We start from the raw sequence: 23,519 nt of genomic DNA on the forward strand, positions 1-23,519 counted from the left end.
GGTCACATGACATCACTCTTATCTCTATTAATAAAACACAGACCTGCCTGGAGAGGTGAGGAGGATTCTGGGAGGTCACATGACATCACTCTTATCTCTATTAATAAAACACAGACCTGACCGGAGAGGTGAGGAGGATTCTGGGAGGTCACATGACATCACTCTTATCTCTATTAATAAAACACAGACCTGACCGGAGAGGTGAGGAGGATTCTGGGAGGTCACATGACATCACTCTTATCTCTATTAATAATACACAGACCTGACCGGAGAGGTGAGGAGGATTCTGGGAGGTCACATGACATCAATCTTATCTCTATTAATAATACACAGACCTGACCGAAGAGGTGAGGAGGATTCTGGGAGGCCACATTACATCACTCTTATCTCTATTAATAAAACACAGACCGGAGAGGTGAGGAGGATTCTGGGAGGCCACATGACATCACTCTTATCTCTATTAATAAAACACAGACCTGACCGGAGAGGTGAGGAGGATTCTGGGAGGTCACATGACATCACTCTTATCTCTATTAATAAAACACAGACCTGACCGGAGAGGTGAGGAGGATTCTGGAAGGTCACATGACATCACTCTTAGCTCTATTAATAAAACACAGGCCTGACCGGAGAGGTGAGGAGGATTCTGGGAGGTCACATGACATCACTCTTATCTCTATTAATATACACAGACCTGACCGGAGAGGTGAGGAGGATTCTGGGAGGTCACATGACATCACTCTTAGCTCTATTAATAAAACACAGACCTGACCGGAGAGGTGAGGAGGATTCTGGGAGGTCACATGACATCACTCTTATCTCTATTAATATACACAGACCTGACCGGAGAGGTGAGGAGGATTCTGGGAGGTCACATGACATCACTTTTATCTCTATTAATAAAACACAGACCTAAATGGAGTTCAATGTGGGCAGGTAGGAGTTAATACTTTCCCTGTTCTAATGCCGCATACACACGACTGTTTTTCATGTCATGGAAAAAAGTGTAAGTTTTTCTCGACGTGATTCCTCTCAAGCCCGCCTTGCATACACACGATCGTGAAAAAATTGCTTGAGCAAAGCGTGGTGACGTACAACACGTACGACGGCACTATAAAGGGGAAGTACCATTCGGATGGCGCAAACCCTTGGGGCTGTTTTTGCTGATTTCGTGTTAGTAAAAGTTTGGTGAGAGACGATTTGCGCTTTTCAGTCTTCGTGCTTTGCAGTCTGTTACAGCGTGATGAATGTGCTTACTCCATTACAAACGCTCGTTTTACCAGAACAAGCGCTCCCGTCTCATAACTTGCTTCTGAGCTACAATACAAACTGTATTTTTAAAAATCATAACTCGGTTTGCGAGTGTTGTCTCGCAAAATGAGCACGATTCAGGCCAAAGCGGTGTGCAGTACCGCGTTTGGCCTGAGGTGGGGGCGCCGGAGCCGAGCAGAGCCGAACGTCGCCGATCGGAAATGCACGGAAAGGCCCAAGGACAGCACGGCTGACCTCTGCAAATCTCGGGAACTAATAGCCAGATTCAGAGAGATCGGCGTATCTTTAGAGCGGCGTAGCGCATCTGATATGCGCTACGCCGACGTAACATAGACTCGTACTGTATTCACAAAGCATTTGCTCCCTTTCTTGCGCCGGCGTAACGTAAAATGGCCGGCGCAAGCGCGCCTAATTCAAAGTAGCAAGGCAGTGGGCGTGTTGTTTTAAAATTAATCGTGTCCCCCAAGTAAATGCATGGCCGTACGAACGGCGCATGCGCGCACATGCTCAGAATCACATCGCAAATACTCCCTAAGATACGACGGCTCAATGTGAACGTAACTTACGCCCAGCCCCGTTTACGTACGACTTACGTAAACGACGTAAAATCCGACGGCAGTTCCGACAGCCATACCCTAAATGACTTAGACCAGCTATTTGGTGGTTTAACTTTACGCCGGAAAAACGCCTTACGTAAACGACGTAGCTTACTGCGACGGGCGCAAGTATGTTCGTGAATCGGCGTATCTAGCTCATTTACATATTTGACGCGTAAATCAACGGAAGCGCCCCTAGCGGCCAGCGTAAATATGCACCCAAGATACGACGGCGTAGCAGACTTACGTCGGTCGTATCTTGGCAATACGTGAATACGGCACATAGATACGACGGCGCATCACAGAACTTACGCGGCGTATCAACAGATACGTCGGCGTAAGCTGACTGTGAATCTGGCCATAAGTCTTTCCGAGGTTTGCCAAGGTCACCCGAGGTGTCCCCTGGCCTTTTCGGCCGTTTCCGAGGCTCTCCAGCGCCCCCACCTCTGGCCGCATGCGGTATTGCATGCCATTGAAGTCAATGCGGAACAAATTATTATGGTTTCCATTGACTTTAATGGGGAAACTCGCTTTGATATGAGAGTACTTTGGATTACGAGCATTCTCCTGGAACGGATTATGCTCGTAATCCGAGGTTCCACTGTACTGTATGATATATTCTGTAAAAGAAATTGCTGTGTGCCGCTAAAGTGTTCGGTTTTGACTTGAAGAAAAGGTTGCAACCCGAAGCACAAGGCCGTGTTCACAATATAAGACGCTTCTCAGGGTTGCAGTTCCTCTGAGATCCATAAGGTGGTGATCTCACCTACCATAGAGATAGAAAGACTCTATGGACGACAGACAGGAAGTGATGTAACAAACGGACAGGAAGTTCCGGGTGAGAGGTGAGTCGGGAGGAAGTAGAGAGAAGACATTGCTGGAAGTGCAGCAGAGGAGGTAATAAGATCTTATTTTCTATTTACACCCAGTAACGCCGTCATGTCCGTCCTCTTCCTCCATAGTCACTGTGACGTCTTTTATCTCCAGCAGATGATGATACACACATATATAGTGTGGAAACCTAGATTAACCCCTTCAGGGTCAGACCATTCTCCCACTTACCGGGCCGGAACATTCTCTTCATTTTGGAGATTACATTTTCTCAACTAATGTATTTTTACAACATTTATTCTGGGATGGGGGGTTTATTTGGACGTAAAGGGAATCCTCTTCAGTTTTCTTTGCCGGGAGATTAAAGACAAAGCCCAAAAATTTCTAAATAAAACAGACTCTTCATTGAGAATGGAATTTCCAATCTGGCAGGCAGTGGCGCACTTGGGGGGTGAGGGGGGTTGGACTGGGAGAGGAAGGTCTGTACTGGGGAGGGTCTGTACTGAGGGGATTGGCTGGGAAGGGGTTGTACTTGGAGTCTCTGTATGAAGGGATTGGACTGGGAGAGGAAGGTCTGTACTGAAGGGAAAGGCCGGGAAGGGGGCTCTGTATGGAGGGGTTGGACTGGGAGAGGAAGGTCTGTACTGGGGGGATTGGCCTGGGAGAGAGGGTTGTACGGGTGATTCTGTATGGAGAAGATGAACTGGGAGTTGAAGGTCTATACTGGGGAGGGTTTGTACTGGGGGGGATAGGCCGGGAGGAAGGTCTGTACTGAGGGGTTAGGCTGGGAGGGGGAGGTCTGAACTCTGGGGGTCTTAACTGGGCTGTGGGGTCTGTACAAGTCAGGCTGGGGGGATCTGAACTGCAGAAGGTCTGTACTGAGGGAGTATTTATTGGGGGGGGGAGGGGGTGCTAAGGGATTAGGCAAGGATGGGGGTCTCTACTGAAGAGTTTGTATCATGTACCTGTTTGGAGGCCAATTGGCAAGAGGGCCTCCCTTGCAGCTAAGCTCCAGGCACCACTGATGGTGAGAACAGGAGGTGCTAGGCTCAAGTAAGCACAGGTCCCCCGCTGGAACTGCTGGCAAGGATGTCCCAACTGGAGCATTACTGGTCAAGGAATCCAGGTAGTCAGCAGAGGCAGTGGATCAGATGAAGTAGGACTGGTGCAGTGACGGGAGGCAGGTGGCGCCTGTAGTAAGTAGCAGGTCACAGGTAGAGTAGAAGGCAAAAGCGTAGCCAGTTCCGACCCGAGGTCGGGTACCAGTAGGGTTGCCACTTCATCCCTTTAAAACAGAACACATATTAATTACACAGGTTCTGTGGCTAATTAAGGTGGTAATTAGACTCATTTGGTGCCTTACCTGCATTAAATTAGCCTCAGAACCTGTGTAATTCATATGTGTTCTGTTTTAAAGGGATGAGGTGGCAACCCTAGGTACCAGGTGTGGATGTTAGGACAAAGCGTAGTCAGGAGGGTCGGCCAGGGTAATACACTGGAGGGCAGAACAAGCAAGTCTGTTAAGCAAGCCGGGGTCAAACCAGGAGGCAGGCAGAAGACAGGTCCAAGAGCAAGCTGAGTCCGTAATGGAAAATCCACTAACACAGGGTTCACAGGAGCAAGCGCACTGGAGAGATGAAGATCAACCAGCAATCTCTGGAGGCAGCTAACTCCCTTACAAAGGCCTATTTGGGACAAATTTTGATTGAGGCGTACACCAGTGCGTGGTGGTGGCACCTTCCTAATGTGTCCTCGCGCATCGGCCATGTGTGCATTCCTGCGTAAAAGGAATGTGACCATGTAGAATACGGGCAGGAATGCCAGGTCTTTGCTTCAATGCATCTGAGCCTTTACTGTGAACAGTTAGACTGGGAGGGGGGGGGTCTGTAGTTTGGGGGTGTGAACTGGGGGAGTCTGTACTGAGGGAGTCTGTGGTAACCTCACTGGGGACCATTCTTACATGATAGAGACCTCATATTATCCCCCACACATCCCCATTCTAATATTGTACAATCAGTACAGTCCAGATGATTCTCTGTTATCCATCTACAGCGAAACCTGCATAGATCACATGACCCCACCAATGAAGATGGAGGCGGACCGGAGTCACATGACTGAGAGGATACTAAACCTCACCCTGGAGATCATCTACCTGCTGACCGGAGAGGTGAGGAGGATTCTGGGAGGTCACATGACATCACTCTTATCTCTATTAATAAAACACAGACCTGACCGGAGAGGTGAGGAGGATTCTGGGAGGTCACATGACATCACTCTTATCTCTATTAATAAAACAGACCTGACCGGAGAGGTGAGGAGGATTCTGGGAGGTCACATGACATCACTCTTATCTCTATTAATAAAACACAGACCTGACCGGAGAGGTGAGGAGGATTCTGGGAGGTCACATGACATCACTCTTATCTCTATTAATAAAACAGACCTGACCGGAGAGGTGAGGAGGATTCTGAGAGGTCACATGACATCACTCTTATCTCTATTAATAAAACACAGACCTGACCGGAGAGGTGAGGAGGATTCTGGGAGGTCACATGACATCACTCTTATCTCTATTAATAAAACAGACCTGACCGGAGAGGTGAGGAGGATTCTGGGAGGTCACATGACATCACTCTTATCTCTATTAATAAAACACAGACCTGACCGGAGAGGTGAGGAGGATTCTGGGATTCTAACATGATATTCCTATTGGTTCTCCAATACAGAGATTTCCTCTTGTGAAGTCAGGTGATCATATGACCATCACAGTGCCTCCATGTGACTCCCTAAAACCCGAGAGACACAACATGAAGAAGATTCTAGAAGTCACCAAGAAGATGATGGAGCTGCTGACAGGAGAGGTGAGGAGGATTCTGGGACATTATCCAGTAACAGACAAGGGGTGTGTCTGGATGGTGACTGTATCATATATGTCTACTTCTGTATGTAGGAGTATTTAGAAGAACACAATAATCTCTACAAGGATGTCATGGATGGATCCAGTAATGGGAACCCACCAGAGAGATGTCCCCGTCCTCTGTATTCCCGGGATTCCACACAGGAAGAGCACACCATCCCCCACCATCATCAGGTAGATGAGGAACAATCACTGATAGTATCATTTATACACAAGCATGTTTCTTCTAATAAATGTTTTATTATATATTTAGAGTGGAAACCTCTGGGATTATAATAAGGTTTTTGTTAAAGAAGAGTATAAAGAGGAGGATGAGGAGTATGGAGTGATGAAGGAGTTTTCTGAAGGACATGAGGATCTCAATGAGGATGTTATGATGGAGCCATCTAAAAAGAGAAACCCACCAGAGAGATCTCCCCCTCCTCTGTATTCTCGGGATTCCACACAGGAAGGTCACACCATCCCCCACCATCATCAGGTAGGTGGAGATGAGGGTCGGGAACATAAAGTGATTGAACACTCTGACATGTGGAGATGATGTGTGGACTCTACAAGGTGATATTTTCTATGTGATCTCACATCATAAATACTTCTATGTTACAGATGTTATCTTCTGTCATTCTGTTGGTTTAGGGTGAAGATCTGATTATCATAAAAACTGAGTGTGACGTAGAAGAGACGTATGTGAGGGATGATCAGCAATATACGGAGGAGGCTGGAATGACGAGGACATTCATAGAGGAGGACACTCCTACAGAGATCAGCACAGGTGACCCATAATTAGGGTTGTCCCGATACCACTTTTTTAGGACTGAGTACAAGTACCAATACTTTCTTTCAAGTACTCGCCGATGCCGAATACCGTTACTTTTTCTTAAATGTGTCCCCAAATGCAGCCATGTCCCCCACATATGCAGCCATGTCCCCAACATATGCAGCCATGTCCCCCACATATGCAGCCATGTCCCCCACAGATGCAGCCATGTCCCCCACAGATGCAGCCATGTCCCCCATATATGCAGCCATGTCCCCCACAGATGCAGCCATGTCCCCCACAGATGCAGCCATGTCCCCCACAGATGCAGCCATGTCCCCCATATATGCAGCCATGTCCCCCACAGATGCAGCCATGTCCCCCACATATGCAGCCATGTCCCCCACAGATGCAGCCATGTCCCCCACAGATGCAGCCATATCCCCCATATATGCAGCCATGTCCCCCATATATGCAGCCATGTCCCCCGTATATGCAGCCATGTCCCCCACAGATGCAGCCATGTCCCCCATATATGCAGCCATGTCCCCCATATATGCAGCCATGTCCCCCCACATATGCAGCCATGTCCCCCCACATATGCAGCCATGTCTCCCCATACCTAGATGCCGCCGCCTAGTTAATCAGCGTGCGGGGAACATTACAGCTTTCATTTGAATAGCTGTCTGTTCCCTGCCGCGCCGCGTATAGACACTCCCCCTTGCTCGGGATTGGATGGGTGATCTGTCTATCAAAGTGCAGATCATCTGTCCAATCCCAAGTAAGGGGGAGTGTCTATACGCGGCGGGGAACAGACAGCTATTCAAATGAAAGCTGTAATGTTAACTAGGCGGCGGGGGCGTTGCGGTATGCGGCGGCGACGACAGCGACGGGGGAGCGTGGGTAGTATCGGATCTGGCATCGGGGGCATTTGCGGGAGTGCAAGTACTCCCGCAAATGCTCAGTATCGGTCCTGATACCGATACTGGTATCGGTATCAGGACAACCCTACCCATAATATATTCTTTTCTTATCTCTTCTTATTGCACACTGATTGGTCCTTAGTAGGACGGGAACTAAGCTATAGAAGCCTAGGCCTAAGGTCACTTGTTCTATGGTAAAGGTCCTGCAAGTTGAAACTTTGAACCTCATTGGTTCCTGCTCTTCTGACAAGGCTGTGTAAATGTAGAAGTGATCTGGGAAGAGGACCAAAGGTTCTTTGATGGAGGGAAGAGTCCCAGTTGGTCGGGACCTCCACAGAGAACATCTCCTCACTCATATCTACCTGATCCAGATTGAATCTTGATGGAAGTGAACTAACCCTCTCCTATCTATTGATGATGTTTTTTCTATTTTTCCAGGACACGCCATGGAGAAACCCTCAAAGGAACGTCTCACTTTATCTCCAGCTTGTAGAATGGAAGATGAGGACATCACAGGAGATTGTGGAGGAGAAAAGACAATGAGCTCCACTATGGATGGAGGATTTCACAGTGTGGATAGACCATGCAATCCCTCTGACTCTGAGCAATCTTGTACTGTGGGGGATGGGGCCGGAATTCACGGGAAGAAGAAATGTTCCTGTCCTGGATGTGGGATAAGCTTTAGCTCTGATCAATTTTTCTCTGTTCATGGGAGATCTCACACGGGTGAGGAAGTTTATTCCTGTTCTAAGTGCGGAAAATGTTTTCCTCACAAATCAAAACTTCTCACACATTACAGATCTCACACAGGGGAGAAGCCGTATTCTTGTTCCGAGTGCGGTAAATGTTTTTCTCGGAAGTCCTGTCTTTCTAGACATAAGACATTGCATACAGGTGAGAATGTGTATCCCTGCACTGAGTGCGGAAAATGTTTTACACAGAGCACCAATCTCTCAAGACACCAGAGACTGCACATGGGCGAGAAGTCTTTTGCCTGCCTCGAGTGCGGGAAATGTTTTTCACGGAAATTAGATCTTGTCGTACATTACAGATCTCACACAGGAGAGAGGCCGTATTCCTGCCCCGAGTGCGAGAAATGTTTTTCAGATAAGGGCCGTCTTACCAAACATAAGAGATGTCACACGGGCGAGAAGCCGTATTCCTGTTCCGAGTGCAGGAAATGTTTTTCAGATAAGGCCGGTCTTACCAAACATAAGAGATGTCACACGGGCGAGAAGCCGTATTTCTGTTCCGAGTGCGGGAAATGCTTTTCACGGAAATCAGAACTTGTCAAGCATCAGAGATCTCACACGGGGGAGAAGCCGTATTCCTGCCCTGAGTGTGGAAAATGTTTTTCACAGAAGTCTTATTTTACCCAACATCAGAGAACCCACACAGCCCTCGAAGGTGTATTAGTGTCCTGAGTGTGGGAAATGTCTTCTATATGGGTCATATTTATTTTTATTTTTTGAAAAGCCTATGGCGTGTGAACACACCCAAAAAACTCCACCCGGTGCAGAAAAATGTGCACACACATAAAGAGTATTCACTTAAACGTGCAGACGGATGCAACGTCAAGTGATCCTCCTGTGAAGAGGGACCCAAACCCTGATCCCCCGGGGCGTTAGGCTCCAGATGGGGATTGAGGTACTGTGGTCCGAGCAACCGAAGCCGACACGGACCCAACTTCCTCGGAGGGACTGCCGAAACAGAACCCTCCCAGTACTAGGTGGGGCTCTGCGGTTTTTATTTTTGCGCTATAAACAAAAAAAGAGCGTCAAGTTTGAAAAAAAAATATTTTTTGCTATAATAAATTTCTCCAAAATATATATATAAAAAAAATGTTTTCCTCAGTTTAGGCGATCATAAAAATGCACTGATTACTGTAAAAATGACACTGGCAGTGAAAGGGTTAACCAGTAGGGGGCGCTGAAGGGGTTAAGTGTGTCCTAGGGATGTGTTCTAACTGTAAGGGGGGGATGGGCTACGTGTGACACAACACTGATCACCACTCCCGATTACAGGGAGCTGTGATCAGTGTCCTGTCACTAGGAGGAATAGGGAAATGCTTGCTTACATCGGCATTTCCCCGTTCTTCCTCTCCGTGAGACGATCGCGGGTATCCCGATGGACATCGAGTCCGCAGGACCCGCGGTCACACTCGCGGCGGGCGCGCGCCCACAATGCAGCGTCTTAAAGGGCAATGTGTGTATATATATATATATATATATATATATATACGTTAATCTGCCCAGCTGTGCCATTCTGCCGAAGTATATCGGCGTGAAGTGGTTAATCCTACAAAAAAACATTACCACTGCATTTGTGAAGAAGGCTTCAGGGCACCCAAGAAAGTCCAGCAAGCACCAGGACCGTCTCCGACAGTTGATTCAGCTGCGGGATCGGGGGTGGCACCACCAGTGGAGAGCTTGCTCAGAAATGGCAGCAGGCAGGTGTGAGGACATGGGTACACACAGTGAGGAGAAGACTTTTGCCCAAAAAAGAAGCCCATGGTGTATGTGCCCCTGGAGTGGCAGTCCAGGGGTGCCGTAGAATCACTGTGCGTGTGGGTCACTCTGATTTATGGCACCACGATCACTGCACCATTCACACTGTCCATTGTGTTACACAATGGCCACTTTTCACTCTCCTCTCCACTCCCTTCTCCCCCACTTTATTTTATTTAAAGCCCTTTTATGTTCATGAAAAAAATTGTGGTGAGAAAGAAGCTAAATATTGCTTGTGGATGAAGAGCAAAGGAGATGAGTCTACATGAGAGGACTGACCATTCCAGTGCAATAATTGTCTTATAAGGGGAATTTGCTCAGAGGGTGCCACCTGCTGGTTAAAAGTGGTTAATAGGACTTTTTTTTATGTAATATTTGATATTTAGCTGTTAAAAATGTATGTATATTAAAAACAATTATAAACAATTTATTCTTTGTAAGTTGATTGACTAAAAAGTGTATCTCATCATCTACCTTCTGAGAGGTGGGGAGGATTCTGGGAGGTCACATGACATCACTCTTATCTCTATTAATAAAACAGACCTGACCGGAGAGGTGAGGAGGATTCTGGGAGGTCACATGACATCACTCTTATCTCTATTAATAAAACAGACCTGACCGGAGAGGTGAGGAGGATTCTGGGAGGTCACATGACATCACTCTTATCTCTATTAATAAAACACAGACCTGACCGGAGAGGTGAGGAGGATTCTGGGAGGTCACATGTCATCACTCTTATCTCTAATAATAAAACACAGACCTGACCGGAGAGGTGAGGAGGATTCTGGGAGGTCACATGACATCCCTCTTATCTCTATTAATAAAACACAGACCTGACCGGAGAGGTGAGGAGGATTCTGGGAGGTCACATGACATCCCTCTTATGTCTATTAATAAAACACAGACCTGACCGGGGAGGTGAGGGGGATTCTGGGAGGTCACATGACATCACTCTTATCTCTATTAATAATACACAGACCTGACCGGAGAGGTGAGGAGGATTCTGGGAGGTCACATGACATCACTCTTATCTCTATTAATAAAACACAGACCTGACCGGAGAGGTGAGGAGGATTCTGGGAGGTCACATGACATCACTTCTTATCTCTATTAATAAAACACAGACCTGACCGGAGAGGTGAGGAGGATTCTGGGAGGTCACATGACATCACTTCTTATCTCTATTAATAAAACCACAATAGAACTTGAGACTGACAGGCGATCACCATCAAGCCTTTCAGTATACGGTGCGTCCTTCGATGAAGTTTAAGGCCTCTCTTGAAACACCAGCCTCGTGCTCGGTCCTCTCCAAGATAGGACCTTCATCAAGCGGCTTCCTCCCTCAGGACGGACAGCACAGGATCACCTTCCAATGCGTAGACCCAATCTGCCTACTGGACCTACTCAGAAGATCACAACCCCGGACATGGTCCCGGAGCCAGGATTATAGGAACGTGCACCCCCGGCCAGGAGGGCCACACACAGGGGTGGCGGGACAACAGACCCAGGATCGACGACCCCAGTCCAGTGACGTCTGTCCCTTAAGTAACCCTTCCCAGCATGCACAGCGGGACGATCAACCCCACTAATTGGCTTTCGAAGGAGAATACTCAAATCACCTTGACCTAGCTGCTGCCACCCTTGGCCAGGAGTAACAACTACACCCTAGGCGAACAATAGTGGTCACTCACAGCATAGCCATGGCTGGAACAGAAGCCAATTTTGCTCAAAATCACACATGTCTGAGTAAACTAACTCTCAGACTTCCCTCTAAATTTACAACAGCGCCGGATCAAAAAGAGCAAGCCGCTACAAGTGGAACCTCGGATTGCGAGTAACGCGCTTAACGAGGATTTCGCAATAGAAACTGTATTTTTAAAAATCATAACTCGGTTTGCGAGTGTTATATCGCAAAATGAGCACGATTCAGGCCAAAGCGGTGTGCAGTACCACGTTTGGCCTGAGGTGGGGGGCGCCGGAGCCGAGCAGAGCCGAACCTCGCCGATCGGAAAGGCCCGAATCTGCAAATCTCGGGAACTAAGTCTTTCCGAGGTTTGCCAGGGTCAGCTGAGGTGTCCTCTGGCCTTTTTGGCCGTTTCCGAGGCTCCCCAGCACCCCCCCCCCCCCGCCTCTGGCCGCATGCGGTATTGCAAGCCATTGAAGTCAATGCGGAACAAATTATTATGGTTTCCATTGACTTCAATCGAGAAACTCGCTTTGATATGCGAGTACTTTGGATTACGAGAATTCTCCTGGAACGGATTATGCTCGCAATCCGAGGTTCCACTGTACTGTATGATATATTCTGTAAAAAAAATTGCTGTGTGCCGCTAAAGTGTTCGGTTTTGACTTGAAGAAAAGGTTGCAACCCGAAGCACAAGGCCGTTGTTCACACTACAAGACGCTTCTCGGGGCTGCAGTTCCTCTGAGTTCCACAAGGTGGTGATCTCACCTACCATAGAGATAGAAAGACTCTATGGACAACAGACAGGAAGTGATGTAACAAACGAACAGGAAGTTCCGGGTGAGAGGTGAGTCGGGAGGAAGTAGAGAGGAGACATTGCTGGAATTGGCAGGAGAGGAGGTAATAAGATCTTATTTTTTATTTACATCCAGTCAGGGCTGGTGCAAGAATTTTTGACACCCTAGGCGAAACCTAATTTTGCCGCCCCCCCCTGGCTCCACCCCGGACTCCACCCCCTTTGCCCTGCTTATGTATACCCTAACTTTTTAATGAAGCGCCCATCAAATACCTCCTCTCCAGCATCCATCAAATAGTCTCAGCTGTGCCCATCAAATAGTCTCAGCTGTGCCCATCCATTTCACTTCACCTGTGCCCATCAAATACAGTCTCAGCTGTGCCCATCCATTCTGCCTCACCTGTGCCCATCCATTTCACCTCACCTGTACCCATCAAATACAGTCTCAGCTGAGCCCATCCATTCTGTCTCACCTGTGCCCATCAAATACAGCCTCACCCGTGCCCATCAAATACAGTCTCAGCTGTGCCCATCAAATACAATCTCAGCTGTGCCCATCAAATACAGTCTCAGCTGTGCCCATCAAATACAGTCTCAGCTGTGCCCAAATACAGTCTCACCTGTGCCCATCAAATACAGCCTCACATGTGCCCATCTATTCCGCCTCAGCTGTGCCCATCAAATACAGTCTCAGCTGTGCCCATCAAATACAGCCTCATCTGTGCCCATCAAATACAGCCTCATCTGTGCCCATCAAATACAGCCTCATCTGTGCCCATCAAATACAGTCTCAGCTGTGCCCATCAAATACAGTCTCAGCTGTGCCCAAATACAGTCTCACCTGTGCCCATCAAATACAGCCTCACATGTGCCCATCTATTCCGCCTCAGCTGTGCCCATCAAATACAGTCTCAGCTGTGCCCATCAAATACAGCCTCATCTGTGCCCATCAAATACAGCCTCATCTGTGCCCATCAAATACAGCCTCATCTGTGCCCATCAAATACAGTCTCAGCTGTGCCCATCAAATACAGTCTCAGCTGTGCCCATCAAATACAGTCTCAGCTGTGCCCAAATACAGTCTCACCTGTGCCCATCAAATACAGCCTCACATGTGCCCATCTATTCCGCCTCAGCTGTGCCCATCAAATACAGTCTCAGCTGTGCCCATCAAATACAGCCTCATCTGTGCCCATCAAATACAGCCTCATCTGTGCCCATCAAATACAGCCTTATCTGTGCCCATCAAATACAGTCTCAGCTGTGCCCATCAAATACAGTCTCAGCTGTGCCCAAATACAGTCTCACCTGTGCCCATCAAATACAGCCTCACATGTGCCCATCTATTCTGCCTCAGCTGTGCCCATCAAATACAGTCTCAGCTGTGCCCATCAAATACAGCCTCATCTGTGCCCATCAAATACAGCCTCATCTGTGCCCATCAAATACAGCCTCAGCTGTGCCCATCAAATACAGTCTCAGCTGTGCCCATCAAATACAGCCTCATCTGTGCCCATCAAATACAGCCTCACATGTGCCCATCTATTCTGCCTCAGCTGTGCCCATCAAATACAGCCTCACATGTGCCCATCTATTCCGCCTCAGCTGTGCCCATCAAATACAGCCTCATCTGTGCCCATCAAATACAGCCTCATCTGTGCCCATCAAATACAGCCTCAGCTGTGCCCATCAAATACAGTCTCAGCTGTGCCCATCAAATACAGCCTCAGCTGTGCCCATCAAATACAGCCTCACATGTGCCCATCTATTCCGCCTCAGCTGTGCCCATCTATTCCGCCTCACATGTGCCCATCAATTCCGCCTCAGCTGTGCCCATAAAATACAGTCTCAGCTGTGCCCATCAAATACAGTCTCAGCTGTGCCCATCAAATACAGTCCCAGCTGTGCCCATCAAATACAGTCCCAGCTGTGCCCATCAAATACAGTCCCAGCTGTGCCCATCAAATACAGTCTCACCCACGCCAATCACATACAGCCTCACCTGCGTCCATCAAATTCCACCTCACCCATGCCCATCAAATACAGCCACACCTGCGTCCGATCAATCACATCAGTGCCAATTAAAGGAGTTCTCTGACCTAAAACTTTTAACCCCCGCTGTGCCCGGGCTGTAAAAATATACAAAATAAACTGTCACTTACCTGCCTACGATCCCCCGTTGTTCCGATATCGCCGTCCCGTTCTCCGGTCCCGGTCTCTTCCGCTTCCTGTGTCGGTGACTCATAGTGCGCTCAGCCTATCAGCGGCCGCGACGGGACATTGCTGCGGCCGCTGATAGGCTGAGCGCACTATGAGTCACCGACACACAGGAAGCGGAAGGGGCCCGGGACCGGAGAACGGGACGGCGATATCGGAACAACGGGGGATCGTAGGCAGGTAAGTGACAGTTTATTTTGTAAATTTTTACAGGCCGGGCACAGCGGGGGTTAAAAGTTTTAGGTCAGAGAACTCCTTTAATGCAAATCAAGCTCTGGGGGGGTGGGGGGGGGGGGCCTGCAGATATTTTAATATACACATACATTTAAAAAAAAATATTGTTACCACATACAAAAGTTTTACTTTACTCACCACACCAACTTGAACGGTGAACGGTGGTGGCTGCCTGCCCTCGCTCACACCACCTCTGCTGTTGTACAGTGGCACGGTGCCTCTTCAATGCTCCACCTGTCCCCCCCCAAGCCCGGGAGCCGCCAGTACCCATGATGCATCGCGCGGCATCAGGCTCCACACACTGTGACTGACAGGACTCAGGAGAGGGGGGGGAGTGCCGGGGGGGGGCGCTGTGCTACGGACAGTACACCTCCTCCTGTCACACACAGACTGTCAGTCATTGTGGACAGAGAGAGAGAGAGAGAGCTGAGAAGGGAGGGGCTGCTGCTGCCTCATGTGAGTCGGCTCTTTCTGCTGAAAAGGAGGATCATTGCTGGACACGGACGGACCTTTGGTGACACAGTAATGGAGGGCGCCCAGGCTGGGGGACCTATCTATGCCATTGCCACGTGTGATACACAGTCAGACTCACTCAGAGCAGAGAACTGGAGCCGCGCGGCGCTGCTTGACATGTCAGGGCTGAGGACGCTGCCGCCTACCAGCATTTTGTGGAGGACAGTGCGGGAGTAATAGCGGTCGTGCGCCTCTAGGCGACAGTGCGCTCTAGGCGGTCGCCTAATCCGCCTAGTGGTAGCGCCGGCCCTGCATCCAGTAACCCCGTCATGTCCGTCCTCTTCCTCCTGTGACGTCTTTTATCTCCAGCAGATGATGATACACACATATATAGTGTAGAAACCTATATTAACCCCTTTAGGGTCAGAGCATTCCCCCACTTACCGGGCCAGAACATTCTCTTCATTTTGGAGATTACATTTTCTCAATTAATGTATTTTTACGACATTTATTCTGGGATGGGGGGTTTATTTGGACGTAAAGGGAATCCTCTTCAGTTTTCTTTGCCGGGAGATTAAAGACAAAGCCCAAAAATTTCTAAATAAAACAGACTCTTCAATGAGAATGGAATTTCCAATCTGCCAGGCAGTGGCGCACTTGGGGGGTGAGGGGGGTGCCAACCATCCTCGTTACCGATACTCTGGGGTGCTGGCCGGCCACTCGCCCAACAGTTTTCTTGTTTTGTGTTGCTGTCAGACAGGCAGAAGCGGCAATGTAGAGCTCATATTATAGGCCTTGCAGCACAACTTCTGTCTGACAGCGGCTCCAGTCACGTGACACAGCCGAGGGATGGATTTCCCTCACTCTGAACTGCCACTAATTGGAAATGAGATCTAACATAAAAGGAAGTCTGCATTGGTGTTTGAGTAGGGGTTTTGGTTGGGAAGGAGTTTGTACTGAGGGGTATAAGCTTAAAGGAGGGTGGAGTGTACTGGAGGGGTTGGCCTGGGGGAGGGGGGGATAGGCTGGGAAGGGGGCTGTACTGGGGGGGGGGGTTGTATGGAGGAGTTTGACTGGGAGAGGAAAGTCTGTACTGAGGGGATAGGCTAGGAGGGGGTACTGTACTGGGGGGGTCTGTAAGAAGGGGTTGGACTGGGAGAGGAGGCTCAGTACTGAGGGGATAGGCCGGGAGGGGGTACTGTACTGGAGGGGTTGGACTGGGAGAGGAAGGTCTGTACTGGGGAGGGTCTGTACTGAGGGGATAGGCTGGGAAGGGGGTTGTACTGAGAGTCTCTGTATGAAGGGATTGGACTGGGAGAGGAAGGTCTGTACTGGGGTGGGTCTGTCCTGAAGGGATAGGCCGAGAAGGGGGCTCTGTATGAAGGGATTGGACTGGGAGAGGAAGGTCTGTACTGGGGTGGGTCTGTACTGAAGGGATAGGCCGGGAAGGGGGCTCTGTATGGAGGGGTTGGACTGGGAGAGGAAGGTCTGTACTGAGGGGATAGGCCGGGAGAGGGGGTTGTATGGGGGATTCTGTATGGAGAAGATGGACTGGGAGTTGAAGGTCTATACTGGGGAGGGTTTGTACTGAGGGGATAGGCTGGGAGGAAGGTCTGTACTGAAGGGTTAGGCTGGGAGGGGGAGGTCTGAACTCTGGGGGTCTTAACTGGGCTGTGGGGTCTGTACAAGTCAGGCTGGGGGGATCTGAACTGCAGAAGGTCTGTACTGAGGGAGTATTTATTGGGGAGGGGTGGGGGGTGCTAAGGGATTAGGCAAGGAAGGGGGTCTCTACTGAAGAGTTTGTATCATGTACCTGTTCGGAGGCCAATTGGCGAGAGGGCCTTCCTTGCAGCTAAGCTCCAGGCACCACTGATGGTGAGAACAGGAGGTGCTAGGCTCAAATAAGCACAGGTCCCCCGCTGGAACTGCTGACAAGGATGTCCCAACTGGAGCATTACTGGTCAAGGAATCCAGGTAGTCAGCAGAGGCACTGGATCAGATGAAGTAAGACTGGTGCAGGGACGGGAGGCAGGTGGCGCCTGTAGTAAGTAGCAGGTCACAGGTAGAGTAGAAGGCAAAAGCGTAGCCAGTTCCGACCTGAGGTCGGGTACCAGGTGTGGATGTTAGGACAAAGCGTAGTCAGGAGGGTCGGCCAGGGTAATACACTGGAGGGCAGAACAAGCAAGTCTGTTAAGCAAGCCGGGGTCAAACCAGGAGGCAGGCAGAAGACAGGTCCAAGAGCAAGCTGAGTCCGTAATGGAAAATCCACTAACATGGGGTTCACAGGAGAAAGCGCACTGGAGAGATGAAGATTAACCAGCAATCTCTGGAGGCAGCTAACTCCCTTATAAAGGCCTATTTGGGACAAATTTTCATTGAGGCATACACCAGTGCGTGGTGGCACATTCCTAATGTGTCCTCGCGCATCGGCCATGTGCGCATTCCTGCGAAAGAGGAATGTGACCATGTAGAATACGGGCAGGAATGCCAGGTCTTTGCTTCAATGCATCTGAGCCTTTACTGCAGACAGTTAGACTGGGAGGGGGGGGGTCTGTAGTTTGGGGGTGTGAACTGGGGGAGTCTGTACTGAGGGAGTCTGTGGTAATCTCACTGGGGACCATTCTTACATGATAGAGACCTCATATTATCCCCCACACATCCCCATTCTAATATTGTACAATCAGTACAGTCCAGATGATTCTCTGTTATCCATCTACAGGGTAACCTGCATAGATCACATGACCCCACCAATGAAGATGGAGGCGGACCGGAGTCGCATAACTGAGAAGATACTAAACCTCACCCTGGAGATCATCTACCTGGTGACAGGAGAGGTGAGGAGGATTCTGGGAGGTCACATGACATCACTCTTATCTCTATTAATAAAACAGACCTGACCGGAGAGATGAGGAGGATTCTGGGAGGTCACAAGACATCACTCTTATCTCTATTAATAATACACAGACCTGACCGGAGAGGTGGGGAGGATTCTGGGAGGTCACATGACATCACTCTTATCTCTATTAATAAAACACAGACCTGACTGGAGAGGTGAGGAGGATTCTGGGAGGTCACATGACATCACTCTTATCTCTATTAATAAAACACAGACCTGACCGGAGAGGTGAGGAGGATTCTGGGAGGTCACATGACATCACTCTTATCTCTATTAATAATACACAGACCTGACCGGAGAGGTGGGGAGGATTCTGGGAGGTCACATGACATCACTCTTATCTCTATTAATAAAACACAGACCTGACCGGAGAGATGAGGAGGATTCTGGGAGGTCACATGACATCACTCTTATCTCTATTAATAAACCACAGACCTGACCGGAGAGGTGAGGAGGATTCTGGGATTCTAACATGATATTCCTATTGGTTCTCCAATACAGAGATTTCCTCTTGTGAAGTCCGGTGATCATATGACCATCACAGTGCCTCCATGTGACTCCCTAAAACCTGAGAGACACAACATGGAGAAGATTCTAGAAGTCACCAAGAAGATGATGGAGCTGCTGACAGGAGAGGTGAGGAGGATTCTGGGAATTCTGGGACATTATCCAGTAACAGACAAGGGATGTGTTTGAGTGGTGACTGTATCGTATATGTCTACTTCTGTATGTAGGAGTATTTAGAAGAACACAATAATCTCTACAAGGACGTCATGGATGGATCCAGTAACTGGAACCCACCAGAGAGATGTCCCCGTCCTCTGTATTCCCGGGATTCCACACAGGAAGGTCACACTATCCCTCACGATGATGAGGTAGATGAGGAACAATCACTGGTAGTTATGATTTATACGCAGGTATGTTTGTTACAATAAATGTTTTATTACAAATTTAGAGTGGAAACCTCGGGGACTGCATTATTGTTAAAGAAGAGTATATAGAGGAAGATGAGGAGTATGGAGTGATGGAGGAGCTTTTCGATAGACACACTGATCTCTACAAGGATATGATAAAACCACCTAATACAAGAAACCCACCAGAGAGATGTCCCCGTCCTCTGTATTCCCGGGATTCCACACAGGAAGGTCACACCATCCCCCACCATCATCAGGTAGATGAGGAACAATCACTGATAGTTATCATTTATACACAAGCATGTTTCTTCTAATAAATGTTTTATTATATATTTAGAGTGGAAACCTCAGGGATTATAATATGGTTGTTGTTAAAGAAGAGTATGAGGAGGAGTATGGAGTGATGAAGGAGTTTTCTGATGGACATGAGGATCTCAATGAGGATGTTATGATAGAGCCATCTAAAAAGAGAAACCCACCAGAGAGATGTCCCCGTCCTCTGTATTCCCGGGATTCCACACAGGAAGGTCACACCATCCCCCACCATCATCAGGTAGGTGGAGTTGAGGGTCGGGAACATAAAGTGATTGAACACTCTGACATGAGGAGACGATGTGTGGACTCTACAAGATGATATTTTCTATGTGATCTCACATCATAAATACTTCTATGTTACAGATGTTATTTTCTGCCATTCTGTTGGTTTAGGGTGAAGATCTGATGAACATGAAAGTTGAGGATGAAGAAGAAGAGACGTATGTGAGGGATGATCAGCAATATATAGAGGAGGATGGAATGACGAGGACATTCATAGAGGAGGACACTCCTTCAGAGATCAGCACAGGTGACCCATAATATATTCTTCTCTTATCTCTGCTCTGTTACTGCTCACTTATTGGTCCAGAGTAGGGCGGGAGCTGAGTGATATCAGCCAATGTCTTCTCTCGGAGGAGGACTAAGCGCCCTTTGACTGAAGAGGGGAGGAGGCCCAGCTGGTTGGGTCATCCACCAAGAACATCTCCTCACCCATATCTTCCTGACCCAGATGCAATCTTGATGGAAGTGAACTAACTCTCAGATATATTGATGATGTTTTTATATTTTTCCAGGACACGCCATGGAGAAACCCTCAAAGGATCGTCTCACTTTATCTCCAGGTTGTAAAATGGAAGATGAGGACATCACAGGAGATTGTGGAGGAGAAAAGACAATGAGCTTCACTATGGATGGAGGACTTCACAGTGTGGATAGACCATGGAATCCCTCTGACTCTGAGGAACCTCGTACTGTGAGGGATGGGGCCGGAGTTCAGAGAAAGAAGAAAGTTTCCTGTCCTGAATGTGGGGAAAGTTTTAACTCTAAACAAAGTCTTTCTGTACATCAGAGATCTCACATGGGGGAGGAGCTTCATTCCTGTTCTGAGTGCTGGAAATGTTTTCCTCATGAATCAGAACTGGTCGCACATTACAAGCTTCATGCGGAGGAGAATCGATATTCCTGTTCTGAGTGTGGAGACGTTTTTTCACAGAAGGTCCATCTTTCCAGACATCAGAGATTGCATACAGGCAAGAGGTTGTATTCCTGTTCTGAGTGCGGAAAATGTTTTTCACAGAAATCCAGCCTTTCCAAACACCAGAGATTGCACACGGGGGAGAAGCCGTATGCCTGTGGTGAGTGCGGGAAATCTTACCCACAGAAATCAGACCTTCTTATACATCAAAGATCCCACACGGGGGAGAAGCCTTACTCCTGTCCCGAGTGCAGTAAAAGTTTTTCACAGAAATCCACTCTTTCCAAGCATGTGATATTACACACGGGTGAGAGGTTGTATTCCTGTTACGAGTGCGGGAAATGTTTTACGCAGAAGGCCCATCTTTTCAGACATCGGAGATCTCACACAGGTGAGAAGCCTTTTCCCTGCCCTGAGTGTGGTAAATGTTTTACGCAGAAGGCCCATCTTTCTAGGCATCAGAGGTCGCACACGGGAGAAAAGCCGTATTCCTGCTCCGAGTGCGGAAAATCTTTTTCAGAGAAGTCCTGTCTTTACAGACATCAGAGATCGCACAGTGAAATGAGCATGGCGCCTGACCCGAGTGCGGAAAATGTTATGCATTGAAATCGGACCTTGTGGCAGCTGAAGGATCTCACGCCGGGGAGAAGCCGTATTACAAACTCATTCGTTTTCCTGGAAATCCCATCTTACCGCAGACGAGTAAAGAGGCCATTTTCTTGCTTTGAGTGCTGTTTCCTATAGAAGTCTTGGCCTTCCAAGCCTCAGAGAACCCAAACAACCCTAGAGGAGGTGTAGCTAACGTCTTCTGTCGGATCCATATTTTGCTGTACATCAGAGAAGTTGAGAAGTGTTAGGATCGTGTCTCAGGCAACAGATCGGGGTCTAGGAGAAACGGCTCCCTCTGATCTCATTGGCTGCCACTCAGGTTCTTCCTCAGGTTGGCTCCACCTTTCTCACCTTCTATGCCCTTATTGGCCAATGCCCCTTGCTCTCTACTTAAACATCAGAAGCCCAAGGCTCTGATCACGTGATAAGTCTCCTAACCACACTGGCACTGCCCTCTAATTTCCCGACCCTTTAGTGATGGATCTATGTAGCCTTTCTTTATCATGTCACAAAATCAGAATTGACTAGTTATATGGATTTTATCTTTTTTTTTTAAAATAGGGAATGGTCATTATAATGGATAATTCAATGCCCCCCGTCCCCCCTCATTTATACAAAAGACCTTTTCCATGTTGGATGAATAATCCATTTGACGACCATCTACATAATCTAATTCATAGAGGATAACTCCTCCGAGTAGACATATTGGATTGTTCTCACACAAGTATTTAATAAAGTTTTAATTTCCAAAGCATGGAGTGTTTGTTCCTGTAGGGGTGAAGTCCACTGATCCCAGGCACTCAAGACTTTAAAGTTCTGAGAGAGAAGGAATGGGTGTCACTGCTGGTTGGGTCCCTCTAGGAGAGAGAAGGAGGGGGTGTCACTGCTGGTTGGGTCCCTCTAGGAGAGAGAAGGAGGGGGTGTCACTGCTGGTTGGGACCCTCTAGGAGAGAGAAGAAGGGGTGTCACTGCCGGTTGGGTTCCTCTAGGAGAGAGAAGGAGGGGGTGTCACTGCTGGTTGGGTCCCTCTAGGAGAGAGAAGGAGGGGGTGTCACTGCTGGTTGGGTCCCTCTAGGAGAGAGAAGGAGGGGGTGTCACTGCTGGTTGGGTCCCTCTAGGAGAGAGAAGGCGATGTCACTGCTGGTTGGGTCCCTCTAGGAGAGAGAAGAAGGGGGTGTCACTGCTGGTTGGGTGCCTCTAGGAGAGAGAAGGAGGGGGTGTCACTGCTGGTTGGGTCCCTCTAGGAGAGAGAAGGAGGGGGTGTCACTGCTGGTTGAGTGCCTCTAGGAGAGAGAAGGAGGGGGTGTCACTGCTGGTTGAGTGCCTCTAGGAGAGAGAAGAAGGGGGTGTCACTGCTGGTTGGGATCCTCTAGGAGAGAGAAGGAGAGGTTGTGAGTGACTGCCGGTTGGGTGCCTCTAGGAGAGAGAAGGAGGGGGTGTCACTGCTGGTTGGGTCCCTCTAGGAGAGAGAAGGAGGGGGTGTCACTGCCGGTTGGGTTCCTCTAGGAGAGAGAAGGAGGGGGTGTCACTGCTGGTTGGGTCCCTCTAGGAGAGAGAAGGAAGGGGTGTCACTGCTGGTCGGGTCACTCTAGGAGAGAGAAGGAGGGGGTGTCACTGCTGGTTGGGTCCCTCTAGGAGAGAGAAGGAGGGGTGACACTGCTGGTTGGGTCCCTCTAGGAGAGAGAAGGAGGGGGTGTCACTGCCAGTTGGGTTCCCCTAGGAGAGAGAAGGAGGGGGTGTCACTGCTGGTTGAGACCCTCTAGCTGTGTAGTCTGATCTTCAGCAGAAGATTCAAAGGAAGACACCGTGGTAAAAGAGGAGCTAAATATTGCTTGTGAAGAGAAGGGGAGATCAGACTACATGACAGGAACTGACAATTACAGTGGATCATCTGCAAAAAATCTTTTTATCCAGCTTACTATATTGTGGCAATTACATGGGAATCAGGGATAACAGTCCTAACTGCTGTGTGCCCAACTTTTTTTATTTTATTTGTGGGGAAAGGGGATGTGTTAATAGGGAGTGATTATCGCATACCAGGTGAAGACTGGAATGTTGCGGAGGCCTTTCTTGCACCTCCCACCCAACACACTTGAAGGTGGAGACAGAGTGTAAGGGCAAGGAGTGGCATAAATGCGTAGTCGCTGGCTGGTGATGTCCACCCTGTAGGTGGGTAGAGCTGGTAGTCACAGTCCTCAGAACAGGATGCAGGAGCAGCTTGGTACCAGAGCAGGAGGCGGAAGCAGGACCAGGAGACGAGTCAGCAACAACCAGGCAGCGAGGAACCAAATCAGTGGGCAAAGCAAGTCCAGAAGGCATTCCAAGGTCAGCGACAGCCGGGCAATGCAGTACAGAGTTAGCAGGGCAAGTTCAGTAAACTGGCCAAGGTTGGAGTAGTTGGGTAAC

At 48.8% G+C, this 23,519-nt stretch overlaps 2 protein-coding genes and 1 long non-coding RNA gene across 3 annotated transcripts; all 3 read left to right on the plus strand.

Annotated features, from left to right (window-relative positions):
- Positions 1-2,733: 2,733 nt before the first annotated feature.
- LOC120909584 (zinc finger protein 2-like) lies at positions 2,734-8,936 on the plus strand. The gene is made up of 7 exons (XM_040321351.1): positions 2,734-2,765; positions 4,752-4,866; positions 5,426-5,560; positions 5,650-5,790; positions 5,870-6,094; positions 6,250-6,385; positions 7,732-8,936. Exons 2-7 carry the CDS (start codon positions 4,771-4,773, stop codon positions 8,715-8,717), a joined length of 1,719 nt encoding a protein of 572 aa, XP_040177285.1. The 5' UTR covers positions 2,734-2,765; positions 4,752-4,770; the 3' UTR covers positions 8,718-8,936.
- Positions 8,937-12,345: 3,409 nt separating this feature from the next.
- On the plus strand, positions 12,346-18,601 carry LOC120909599. Its single transcript, XR_005741317.1, has 3 exons — positions 12,346-12,384; positions 17,904-18,018; positions 18,582-18,601. It is a non-coding gene; the product is annotated as an uncharacterized LOC120909599 (long non-coding RNA).
- Positions 18,602-19,701: 1,100 nt separating this feature from the next.
- LOC120909572 (gastrula zinc finger protein XlCGF17.1-like) lies at positions 19,702-21,662 on the plus strand. Its single transcript, XM_040321339.1, has 2 exons — positions 19,702-19,838; positions 20,104-21,662. Exons 1-2 carry the CDS (start codon positions 19,715-19,717, stop codon positions 21,108-21,110), a joined length of 1,131 nt encoding a protein of 376 aa, XP_040177273.1. The 5' UTR covers positions 19,702-19,714; the 3' UTR covers positions 21,111-21,662.
- The last annotated feature ends 1,857 nt before the right edge of the window (positions 21,663-23,519 follow it).

This window comes from Rana temporaria, chromosome 8 (genome assembly GCF_905171775.1).
Source record: "Rana temporaria chromosome 8, aRanTem1.1, whole genome shotgun sequence".
Lineage (NCBI taxonomy): Eukaryota > Metazoa > Chordata > Amphibia > Anura > Ranidae > Rana > Rana temporaria.

Excerpts from the sequence above, each read along its gene's own strand:
- LOC120909584 (XM_040321351.1), top strand. The coding sequence starts at position 4,771 with ATGACCCCACCAATGAAGATGGAGGCGGACCGGAGTCACATGACTGAG. Across the intron at positions 6,095-6,249 it reads CCATCCCCCACCATCATCAG|GGTGAAGATCTGATTATCAT; the intron begins GTAGGTGGAGAT and ends CTGTTGGTTTAG. Across the intron at positions 6,386-7,731 it reads TCCTACAGAGATCAGCACAG|GACACGCCATGGAGAAACCC; the intron begins GTGACCCATAAT and ends CTATTTTTCCAG.
- LOC120909572 (XM_040321339.1), top strand. The coding sequence starts at position 19,715 with ATGAACATGAAAGTTGAGGATGAAGAAGAAGAGACGTATGTGAGGGAT. Across the intron at positions 19,839-20,103 it reads TCCTTCAGAGATCAGCACAG|GACACGCCATGGAGAAACCC; the intron begins GTGACCCATAAT and ends ATATTTTTCCAG.